This window comes from Borostomias antarcticus (genome assembly GCF_949987555.1).
Source record: "Borostomias antarcticus genome assembly, chromosome: 19".
Lineage (NCBI taxonomy): Eukaryota > Metazoa > Chordata > Actinopteri > Stomiiformes > Stomiidae > Borostomias > Borostomias antarcticus.
The window spans coordinates 12,215,504-12,228,603 of record NC_140252.1 but is presented as its reverse complement, the minus strand read 5'-3'; the positions used below and the strand labels follow the sequence as shown (position 1 = coordinate 12,228,603).

General features: G+C 44.6%; 1 protein-coding gene across 1 annotated transcript in view; it reads right to left on the bottom strand.

Annotated features, from left to right (window-relative positions):
• The window catches only part of stum (stum, mechanosensory transduction mediator homolog), a gene marked incomplete at both ends in the record, with an annotated part of 19,262 nt that continues 6,162 nt past the window's right edge, over window positions 1–13,100 (bottom strand). Inside the window, 2 exons of the mRNA XM_084454212.1 lie at window positions 1–35; window positions 2,919–3,098. Coding sequence (XP_084310338.1) covers window positions 1–35; window positions 2,919–3,098 — 215 coding nt within the window. The remainder of the gene's footprint in view (window positions 36–2,918; window positions 3,099–13,100) is intronic.

Genomic DNA, 13,100 nt, shown 5'->3' with positions numbered 1-13,100 from the left:
TTACACCTGCTGGGGTACTCCCTGGTCCCTGTAGCCTGAGAAATAGAGAGATAGGAGAGGAGAGAGATGGAGGGTTTTGGGAAAACAGGGGAGAGAGATTGAGAGGAACACAGGTGATGTCAGCGACTTGAATAAATGACTGCAGCTAGATCAAATGATCAGCTTTTGAGAACTTCACGTTGACGCCTCTCTCCATATTTATTTTGATTTCAGTCAAATCACCTACGCCAAGATACAGCGTGAGCGGTGATGGTGACAGAGACATACGCATGGGCTATGATGGGTTAGGAAGCAGCAGTTTGTACTGTACCAAGGCATCCTCACGAGCGTGTTCAGAAAGCCTGTGGAGATTCCCGGTACTTGACCTACAGTATGGGGTGGAGAGTGGGGGCGACCACTTTGCTACTCGCCATTCCAGTCATAATTTAGCATGGGCAGAGTTGTAATTAAACTCCACATAATACTGTATACTGTATTTCTATTAAAAGTTTATACTGTAGATCTATGACCCTGTGCGCATGCGGGCAACCACATCCCTGCAGTTATTCTCTCAAACCTCACTGTAAAGCTTAAAATAATAATAATAATAATAATAATAATAATAATAATAATAATAATAATAATAATAATAATAATAATGATAATAATAATAATATAACAATGTCATTCATTATATTTATGAAGCACTTTTCATTGTGAGACATCTCAAAGTGCTGAAAAATGGTTTTGCTAACATTGCCTCCTTCCCAAATATGTTAGCTAACATTATCTCAATTCCTGAACTTAGCTTAACCCAACCCATCATACCCTTAGCCTAACCTAATTTAGCTAAACCTAGCTTCTGTAAACTATAACTTATCTTCTGTAGTAGCAACAGTAGAGGTGGTTCATTGCATTGGTAACATGCAAAGCATGCGGTTGTGGTGAAACAGACTGCTGATTCTCTCTGAATACACACCGACATGAGCAGCTCCACTAATTGGCGGAATCCAATGCCGCCGGTTTCCAGACCTCAATTGGTCTCCTGAGGGCGCGAGCTTTTCCGGGAGCTTTAATGGAGGACGGCCATGCGAGACAGATAAAGCAGTGATAGTAATATCCCTGGTCTTCTGCGTGTGAGAGGTCATCGGAAGCCCAAATGTCTGGTTGGGTTATGAATGTCATCCACAGTAACTCTTTGCTCTTTTATCTGCCCTCTCAAACACAGTTGGACCCTAGGGAGTGGTGTGACCTCAGGCAGGGGGTGATGAATCGAGTTAATCTAAAATAGGTACTTATCAGAATAGTCAGACAAATGAGACAGTGTAATGCCACACACGCCTACCGGCAGGCAAATGAGGCTGTAAAATATGTCACAAACCTACCGTCAGAAACTTTAGTCCGTTCAGGTACAGCGTGGGAGAGATACAGGGGAGAAATTAACACTGAAAGCATGAGACAGTAGATACTGTATACTGTATACACACACACACACACACAAACACACATGCACACGCATACACACACACACACACACACACACACACACACACACACACACACACACACATGATAAAATGATACAACCTTTAGGAAATGTTCTTAGAATAACTACTGTGCTGCAGTGATGCCCACAGTCTTTAATAATACATGTTGACATACAGTAAGTACAGTATATTACTGTATGAGAGAGAGTTGTAGGGTGTGGAGGGTGTGGTGGAGGGCTGGGTGGTTAGAATCAACAATGAGCAGAGGAGAGAGGAGAGGTGAGGAGAGTAAAGGTGAAGAGAAGAAATGAGAGGAGGAGAAGAGAGAGAGATAGAGAGAGAGAGCCTGGCTCCAGACCCTGAATCGCACACCCACTCTAATTTTCAAAATGTGATTCAGGGTATGGAAAGGCTCGTCCAGAGTGATTGCTCGGTTGGAATTCCAACCAGGCCAATCAGAGGTCCACAGGCTGGATCTAACGGCATCTTAATTCCACAGTTTGCAGTACAGTGTGTCACAAAAAACAACTTAAGCCAAAACAACAATGAAAGGAATAACAAAGAAATCAACTTAATACAAGGTGCAACTACTTTGGCGGGAATAATTGATTGATGCAGTAACGGTGCGCCTTTTGCAAGTCAATCAGAAGAGCAACAATATAGAAATGGGCTCCACATACTGCAGCAAAAGCATATTTTCCTCAGAGAAACTCCATTTATACGCTTGGTCTAGTTTAAATGTTATTATTGAGTCTATTTCTGCAATAACTGCACTTATTCTATTAACGTTAACATTATTGCTCGTTGCTTCGGGAGACTGTTTTGCCACAGGAACCAATCCGGGATTAGGTTCTACTGGGGAGCAGAACAGCAGTCAGAACACAGTCCCTGATTGGTCCGGTCAAAACGTAATCAGACAGAAATTGTTCGAGATAGGGGGAAGTCCAGTGGATGGGCCCAGAGTGTGGCTCGACTGTGGCCTTTACTAGGGGTCTGTACCCTCTGTCCCTATTTGCTTCCTGCTTATATAAACGGTCATTTTGGCCTGCCCCAACAGGAAGTTGAACATTTGACATTTTGCTCTGAAGTCTTTTTGTTGTAAGGGTGGCCCGTTACTAAAACGAAATGGAACTGAACCTCTCTCCCATACTGCCCTGAGAACACCCCCGGAGAGGAGAGGGAGGGAGGGGAAAGAGAGAGAGAGAGAGAGAGAGTGATGCATTCAGATTAGAAAAACATAATTTGGCTATTAGTACAAACTAAACAGAGCATTGACAAAGGAACCGAGATACAGAGTTACAAAGGCATTAGAAAGACAGAGCTGCCAGAGACCCACATATATTTGAAGATGTTCCCATGTTAAAGTTATTATTACATCATTTAAATATTGCTCATACATTAATTCTGTCTGGAGCCACAGAGTAAATATGAGGGGATATACTGTACACATACTCGCCATGATGACCATGTCCATGCCCCAGAATATGCTCATGATCCATCCCACCATCACGATCGCCGTGACGATCTGTATGACGGCCGCCGCTATGTTCAACCAGAACACGCAACACACATGACGGTCAGGCAGTTCGGTCCGCGCTCCGCACAGCACCGTGAACGCAGACACAAACGTACCTAGAGAGAGAGGACACACACAAACACATACACACCCACACTTTACTATTGTAAATATTCAATCATTTCATTCTCAGACGTTCTCAGGGTTTAATTGTACAGTACCTGCCACTGAGAAGGAGATTATGAAATTGACATTTTCTATTCTCTTTCACTGTACATAATGCTGCTACAGTTAGACTTTTAGAAAGTTATAAATTATGAACTGTATTCTGACTTGCATCTATGATCAAATGAATCATATGAACGTTGCGATGCCAGGGTGCTTAGTGACTTCCTCTAAAAAGGAAGCAGCAGAACGAGTAGGATAGAGTCGACATATTCTTCCAAAGTTTCCACTAATGCTAAATCCCTCTCTGGCATACTATCCAGACACACTGTCCATCACTATCCAGACAGTCATCATCAGCGTGGGCGATCATGAGTATGACTGTCCATTCCATAGAGTCATCTACTTGTGGGTCTTTAGATGGTTGTAGAGGCCGATGTGTGGTCCACATTCTTTGGGGCAGTGTGGGCATGGGAGGGCGAAGGTGGTTAGTGGGGACAAAGCCTTTGTCTCTCTTTCCTTGTGGTGCTGTCACTTTGTCTCATATATATAGAGAGAGATATGAGTTCCATTTCATGATGTGCAGCTCCTTCCTGCATGGATCTCTTCCCGGAGCGCCTGTCCAGAGCAATGTGCTTCCAGTTGCTCAATGTGATGTGGAATTTCTTCAGACTTCTGGTTTGATGTTGGGTTTGGATATTGTCCTTGAAGCATTTCTTTCACCCACTGCGTTGCTACTGCATTGTTGTGGTGGTGATGCTGAACGCGATGACGTTGGGGCGTCTGTCCTTTTCCAGCTGATCCTCAGAATCTTTGGTAAGGATCTTTGGTGATGTGGTTCCGGGGCTCTCAGGTTCCTGCTGTAGGTGGTCCATGACTCAGCTCCATACAGCAGGGTGGGGAGGACAACGCCTCTGTAGACCAGCAGCCTTGTTTGGGCCTTTAGGTTTTGGTCTTCAAAGACTCCAAAGAGTCCTTTCCATTCAAACCAGTTAGACAAGCAACGTCACTGATACTCCCATAGTCCTGTGGTCAATCTATCAAGCATAACCAATTTGAGCAGCAGCATTCAAATCAGAATGACTCTGGAACGGGTCAAACATGATTCATTTCTATCTGACAGCACAAACACACTCTACAAACACAACACTCTCCTCCTAGCTGCAGCCAAATATGAGCAGAACACAGATTCAATAACAAGATGGTTCGAGGGCAAATCCATCGTCTGGATCTCAAATCTCATTTGCAGAGAGACGATATCTGGGCCTGTTAGAGATCTTAGGCCTGCCCACCACCAGATGGTAGTTTTGATTGGCACGGACAGTGAGTTCAAAACAAAATGTCTCCTCTCTAGCCTGCACAGCATGTGAACACACACACTAGCATATAATGGTCACGCTGGTCTATAATGCTGTACATATACACTCTGGTTTACAATCATGCACAGAAGGGCATCAGAAATACAGGCTAGTAACTATCATGTTTGCATAATCAAGCCGCTATCTCTCTGCCTTCTTTTTGTCACTTGACCTCCCTCACTCACTCCATCTCCACTCTCTCTCTATCTCTCCCTCTCTCTCTCTTTTCCTTTCTCTCTCTTTCTCTCTCTATATGTATTGTTCACTGGTCGTTGTAACCCGAGCGCCATTGTGAATGAGACCCTGGTCTCAATGGGCTTCCCCTGGCTAAATAAAGGTTTGAATTGAATTGAGCATTTATCTGCCTCTCTGTATGCCTCTCTCTCTCTTTCTCTCTCTGTCTCCCTATCCCAGTCTCTCTCTCCCTTTCAGTGTCTCTGTGCGTTCCAGAACCTCCCTAGTGTGTGATTAACATGGCCCAGGGGGCTAGGGCTAAAGGCTTAGGCTGTTGAAAGAACACTAATTACAGCCACTGAGGCCTGTTAGGTTCATCGCTATCTCGACAGGGAGAGATTTGAGGTGAGAGACAGGGGGGAGCAGAGGGGAGGGACAGGACGGGAGGTGGGAGTCAGAGGGAGTATGGGTGAGGGAGGGGTGGGGGGGTGTCAGCGGACTCTAGTATTACTCTGATAAAGACTATCATTAGTGGAGCATTCTCTTTCTCTACAGATTCATTATCCTGCTTAGATATGAGACTGGGGAGAAGGGGGGTCACAATGGAGAGAGAGATGGAGGAGGAGAGAGATGGAGGAGGAGAGAGATGGAGGAGGAGAGAGATGGAGGAGAGAGAGATGGAGGAGGAGAGAGATGGAGGAGGAGAGAGAGATGGAGGAGAGAGATGGAGGAGGAGAGAGAGATGGAGGAGAGAGAGAGAGGTGTAGGACAAAGAGATTGAGGACAGACAGATGGATGGGAGAGAGATGGAGGACAGAGAGATTGAGGAGGGAAAAGATGGAGAGAGATGGAGGAGAGAGAGGGAGATGGAGGAGGAGAGAGAGAGATGGAGGAGAGAGAGAGAGATGGAGGAGGAGAGAGGGAGATGGAGGAGGAGAGAGAGAGATGGAGGAGAGAGAGGGAGATGGAGGAGGAGAGAGAGAGATGGAGGAGGAGAGAGAGATGGAGGAGAGAGAAGGAGATGGAGGAGGAGAGAGAGATGGAGGAGAGAGAGGGAGATGGAGGAAGAGAGAGAGAGATGGAGGAGGAGAGAGAGATGGAGGAGAGAGAGGGAGATGGAGGAGGAGAGAGAGAGAGAGATGGAGGAGAGAGAGGGAGATGGAGGAGAAGAGAGAGAGATGGAGGAGGAGAGAGAGTGATGGAGGAGAGAGAGGGAGGTGGAGGAGGAGAGAGAGAGATGGAGGAGAGAGAGTAAGATGGAGGAGAAGAGAGAGAGATGGAGGAGAGAGAGGGAGATGGAGGAGGAGAGAGAGATGGAGGAGGAGAGAGGGAGATGGAGGAGGAGAGAGGGAGATGGAGGGGTTGAGAGTGTTTGGCTCTGCAGTAAAGCTCAAATAAAGCTCATCATGTGCATGTTAATGGTACTCAACAGATTTGCTTCTCCACTTCATATGCTGTTCTACACAGAGAGAAAGAGCGAGTTGGGCCAGTGTGTGTGTGTGTGTGTGTGTGTGTGTGTGTGTGTGTGTGTGTGTGTGTGTGTGTGGGTGTGTGTGTGTACACTAGCCTGGGGCTAATTCACTTCACAGTTGTTTTCTAGTGGTTCTGTGTCTAGAGCGGGAAGCGGATATTGTTTTTAGATTTTTCTCCTAAGCAGATACTAGTTAATCTAAAAATGATATGAAAATAGATAACAAAATCAATTTGCAGCCCAAGAAAAGCTGCTAAGCCTAATACTTATCTACTGTACATAGTGTAATGACGGACAGTTAATATAATGGCATCACTGTTTATCACCACAACAAAAATAATAAAAGAAGTTGCGACGAGACACAAAAAAGAAATTCACGACGTGGACTATCCGGAGATACAGCGCCGGTCCATTATAATAGAATAGAAAGTTTATTTGCTTTTATTTCCTGCTAGACATTAACGGTTCCCAAACTGGCAATTTACTATCCGTAGTCTAGCAGTCTAGCAGTATCATCCTCATCTACTTATCTCATCCGATCATAGATGACTGCGTGTGTCCATGATGTAGGCAGTGCAGTTAAATAACATTCAAGTATACAGTTGTGCAAAGTCAGTTGTTGTTGTCTACTGTATTGTATAGGCAAGGTGCTCAATTCTACCTCTGGAAGTTGTATTTGGGCAAAACCTTTATATAAAGACTTACACTTTGAAGTATGTGAGTGGTCTTTGATAGACAGAAGTTACCACTGATAACTTCAGAGATCATTTGCATAGTAAGCACTTAATGAAATACCCATTAACTTGTGGTTAGTAAGCAAATTACAATGGGACATACACTCTAGGCCTACTTTGTTACGATCGTACATAACAATGTGACATGTTGAGATGAGTTTGTGCTTTTTGCTTAATCCCCTTTGGGAAATTAGCTGTCCACCCCAGCTCATTAAAAGACAAATGTACGAAGAATAGGAATAGAAAGATTTAATTGCCATATAACCAGTACAGATACTGTAGCCTACAGGTACATTGGAATTCTTGTCATTGCTTGTCCTTACAGTAACTTACAGTATCAGCACTAATCAGTTCCCAGTTAGCTAAGCTTCCCAAACTATTTACTATCCATGGTCTAGCAGTCTGTCAATTCTATCAGTTTGATCCTTACCTACGTATCCCATCCAATCATAGGGAGTTTGTGTCCTTGATATCGACACTGCAATTAAACATTCAAGTACAGTTGTGTAGAGTCAGTTGTTGTCTATTGTAGTACAAATGTCAATACAGCAATAAGACAGTATAATGAATGAATGAGTTCAACAGCTGGACTTGATCTTCCATGATGGACAGACAACTGGAACGATTCCGTCAACCGGCCATTTATTCAACCATAACTTGTTCCCAAGCAGATTGCATACCGCTGGGCCATTTTTGAAATATTAGGCTTTTTCCGAAGCCAGGCAGCAGGCACGCAAGAACGTCTTTCATCGATAAAATCTCAGAGCCAAAGACGCTGTAGTGGCTTCAAAGGTGTTATCTTATGGATCCTGCAAGTTTCTTCAATAACTTATCAGAATACAACGTCTGGTACGTCCACGTGTTCTTCTATCTCATAACAATCAATCTTTGGCAAACAAACGATAACACTGTGGCATAAACAAGGCAAGCGTATATTAGTAGGTGGGCTCTAGAGACCAGAAAGGGTGTGTGTGTGTGTGTGTATGTGTGTGTGTGTGTGTGTGTGTGTGTGTGTGTGTCCCTGATAGGCCCTGAGATGCTATAGGGGAGCTCAGAGATATCTAAATACGGTATGAAGGATATATCCATCAACTGCTATCCTTAAAATAATAGTTGACCCAAAAACAGGAATCAACCCCCCAAAAAATTAATCATTCAAATCCCTTAAATGCTTTTTAGCTGTCGCCAGATGAATGACGTCAAGTTCCAAGATGCAACGCTCTCTCACACACACACAGATGGCCCCTGCTATACTTAACCTTGGTTAAACACACATCACTCTGCCTCACCATGACAACCCATGCATGGCAACCCAACTGCACACACACACACACACACGCACATGTACAGACAGACACACACACACACACACACACACACACACTCTCTCTCTCCAGGCACAGCATGGTGTTGGTCTACATTATCCTGTAGAGCTCTGCAGCATCTCATAGCAGAAGCTGTCACACACACACACACACACACACACACACACACACCATCAATCACCCCCCACCCTCCCACACACACACACACACACACACACACACACACACACACACACACACACACACACACACACACACTATCAATATCCCACCCTACAGTCACAGACCCCACCCATCACTTCAGACCCATCCTGGGATAATCTCTCTCTATATATATATCTCTCTCCCTCTCTCTCTCTCTCTCTCTCTCTCTCTTTCTCTCTCTCTCTCTCTCTCCCCTAACAAATCAAACCTGTTCATAAACCTGGTGGACATGGCATCACCGATCTGACCTACATCCTGCTTCATTATATATCTGCCTCCTTACTCCACTGCTGAGAGCAAGACATGTGTGTATGTGTGTTTGTGTGTGTGTGTGTGTGTGTGTTTCTGAGCGTCAGTGTGTTTATGTGTTTGTGTGTGATTGAAGAAGGTCACTGTACAACTATGCAACCAAGACAACACTCACGGATAACCAACCAATACGTCACTAATGGATAAGGCACTGGCCCCCTAAGCCAGGGGGGTTCGAGTCCCACCTGGGGTGTTATTTTTTATGTGGCTTTGTATGTAGTTTGATGGCGCTGGGGTGCCAGTCACGGCTAAGCCTGACAAATTAGTTATATTGTGTTTTTTTTGTCAACCGTACAAAGGGTGCATGTATCAGAATATCAGAATAATAATGCATGTACAGTATCAGAATAATATCACAACATTAATTCTCTTAATCCAATGTACCATATCAATACTCAATACTCACTAAAGAACACTCAAGGACACAACACCGGAGTCAAGGATGCAGTTACAGTACATTAAAGTAAGCTATATTCAGTTCAACATTCAGTTAGTTTGGTTTCCAACAGACAATTCAGTTCAGTCCCATTAAATTATTCGATTCAGTTCAGTTCCATTCAATTCAATTATTCAATTCAGTTCAGTTCCATTAAATTATTAAATTCAGTTCGGTTCCATTCATCACTTCAAAACCCGACAGCAAAGTAATGAACTAAATGAACAAAAAGAAATAGTGTTTCAAACCAGGTGGTTTGCCTCTGGCGCGTGGAGCAAACTTGAAAGGACTCCTTGAGTGGAGCCTACGGGAGAACCACAAACTTGCAGGGAACAGAACGCATGAAATGCACACACGGGAAGACTGAGGGAAGACGCTGAGAACACACCATGGTTACACAGCGAACTGACAATGGCCGGTAGGCTGGACTGTTTTACAGAAACTATGAAAACCGGAACGAACCCGAGCTGGGGAATCGCCTGGGGTGGGGTGGCTGTCAGTCGGCTTGGAAGAGTGACGACACTAGATCTGTCCATCTCGTCAGCTGGACGGGAGACAGAGGACACAGAGATCCAGCACCAAGAGCTCGCATCATTGGTGACAGGTAGGCCAGTTTGTCCATTATTTATTCTGTGCCTAAAGCATTTTAATGTATACGTTTAGCCTAGGGAGGATTAGTAATAATAATTCTGGACCTACTTTATTAGCCACATGTGAACACGCAACACAGGTCAGTGAGGGGCAACACAGCACATACAACACACACACACACACACACACACACACACGCATACACACACACACACACACACACACACACACACACACACACACACACACACTGTTCAGTGGTCGCCGGTGGAAGTTGTCCTCTGCATTTATCCCATCCAAGCTGTCCTCCTCCAGGGGCAGCCAGGACCAAGTCCAAGGGTTCAGACCAAGTCCTGGCCAGGGACTGTCCTTCTGCATATTTTCTTATTCTTCTGCATCCGTTCTTCTGCATACTGTATTTTTCAAATTGGGAGGAAACCCTTGGGAACACCGGGAGAACATTACAACTCAGCACGGAGAGGCCCAGGAGACCTTCTTGCTGTGAGGCAACAGTACTAAATACTGCACCACTGCCACACATGAGCAGTTTTGGGGTTCAGTGTCTTGCTCAAGGACACTCTGGCACACTAGCGGGAGTTGTGAACCAGTGTTAGCGACAAATCAACCCTATGACAACGAAGCCATTGTTCGTCCCGTTTTACGGCTTGCTGACACTCACTGCAGGTTAGCCAGACAGCGAGAGTTAGCAAGCCCCAACGGTGCCTAGAACGGCCTCGTTGTCATAGGGTTGATTCATTGTTCACACAATGGCTCAATGCAACCACTGAAATTACATGACTGGGTGATTCTTTAATCACCTCTCAATCAATTCCTCATGCCAAAATTATACAAGTAAATGGGGTCATTTGTCTCTGTATGTCTAGTTCAAAGGTTATGTTGATTTTCAATTTTCATCGGAAATCCAAGATGACCGCCAGATGGGTCAATATTTCGAGTTGAGAACATGACAATTTGTGTACTAGACACCTTGAGGATTGCAAAAATGAAGTTCAATGAATATATCGATGGGGTTCATGGGACGGACGGACTTTGGCATGGTTAACTACTGTACCACCAGTTCCACCTATTGTACAGACTGCTTTCTCTTATTTTTTTTTTTAAATGTTGATATACCAAACTAGACATGACATTTACCCTCTCAATCAATTCCTCATGCCAAAATTATACAGAAAAATTGGGTCGTTTGTCCCTGTATGATGTCTAGTTCAAAAGTCACGTTTTTCCATTTTCGCCAGAAATCCAAGATGGCCACAAATATGGCCACCCAATGGACCCATGGGATATTAATTTGAGTTGGGAACATCAAAATGAGTTTACTAGACACCTTGAGGATTACGATAGCAGCAAAACCCGTTTTTCCCAAAACCCAAATGAGACAAAAATGAGACAAAAAAGCGAAGGGTGAAACGTATTGCAAACTGCACCAAGGAGCAAATAGCTCCATGGCTGCGCCAGGCTCATTTGAATGTATGTAAATTAGGTACTTCCGTGCAAAATCGCCCCAAATAAGCCTTGCGTCTGATCCACACAGACCATGAGCTAACTGCCACACACGGTTAGAGAGGTCTCTCCTGTCTCTCCTCATAACTTGTGAAGTTTGAATGATATTGAATTGATATTGGATTATTAAGGGCGAAATATATATAGAGGCGGATTTAAAAATAAGTTCTGCCAGCTGCGATGCACAGAAACAAACAGAACTGATATTTCCTATATATTATCTATATACAAGAACAAATTGCATTCAGCTGGTGGTAAGTGCAACACATATAAATGGCTGACATGTCTGGGCTCTCCAGGGATCATGGCAGCAGTTATTGTAGCCAGACAAAGGCACCGTCATGCCAGGCGTGCACAAGAACGTGTTCATGGCTAATTGCAATCATGGGCGCAAATTGCACACAGTTGGAAAATCTGTGGGCGTGTTTGCCCAGGCATATCATTAGAGCAAAATCTTTTGTGGATATCATGCTAAACTGGAGCAGATTGCCGTTGCAATTGCTGTGCAAAATATCACGATATTAGCGGGAGCAATCCATTCTTTGTGGATTTGGGCCTACATTTGAAAAATATATGCACGGGGACCCCACCTTCCTACTAGACTACAGTAGTGTAATCCAGAATGCCAAAACAATATCCCGCTCTGTTGCCCAGTATCTTCCACTTCAATGCATAATTTCTCAAACAATTTCTCCAAAAATTTGAATAACGCACCATTGCGTATCAGTAGGCTGTGCGTTGGTCAACACATAAGCGGTTATTTTATGCACAGACAGACGGGACTGGATGGTTTGAGTGGGCGTAGGGTGGTAAGGGAGACAGAATTATCACACAAACACACACACACACACACACACACACACACACACACACACACACACTTCAGACAGCTTCCAGAGAGAGCAGACAACAGGAGTCACAACGCTGACGGTCACCACGGTCACCCTGCTAGCTTGGTCACCAAACCACCTCTGTTGCCCGCAAACCTGTCTCAAGATGCTCATTTCTTTTTCACAGTACAATTCCATTATGGGCTCAGCTAATCAGATTACAGACGATGAGCACTCAGGCCTATCGTCTTCCGTTCCTCGGCCCCCCCCTGCTTCTCGCTGATGAACAGGAACATAGAGGAACAGAGGGGTCAAGTTCCTATGCGACGCTGTTTGGTGAACAGAGATGATGTTCCACAACTCTGGAGTCTGGTCGAGGATGACTGGGGAAGGACTAGGGAAGAAAATGGAGGGCGTGTGTGTGTGTGTGTGAGAGAGAGAGAGAGAGAGAGAGAGAAAGAGAGAGAGAGAGAGAGAGAGAGAGAGAGAGCGTGTGTGAGTGTTTGTGTGGGTGTGTGAGTGTATCATTAGTCATTCTACAGTACAGCCGAGCCTCAGGACCCCAACATTGATTCTAACCAGGCTGTGTAATCTGGTAGAGAGGGAGAGAGAGAGGAGGGAGGGAGAGAGAGAGAGAGAGAGAGAGAGAGAGAGAGAGAAAGAGAGAGCGGAAATGAAAGGAATGAAGGAGAGAGTGTTTGATTAAAATCTGTATTACATAAAGGAGTCCCTTCTGAGGGTTGAATGAACATGTTCTAGCCACTAGACACCTCAACCCTAACCCAGGCCACGTCCTAACCCAGGACAAACATTAATTCAGGCCACATCCTAACCCGAAACCAAACCCTAACCCAGGCCAAATATAAAAACATAACGCACATACCTGTAGCTACACATGTAATCATGTCTGTCTACATGGCTACAACATGCCTACTGTACATGTGGGAAAATACAAACCATTGTCTGTGAAACATACTCGCTGCAGCTTCTGAATTTAAAT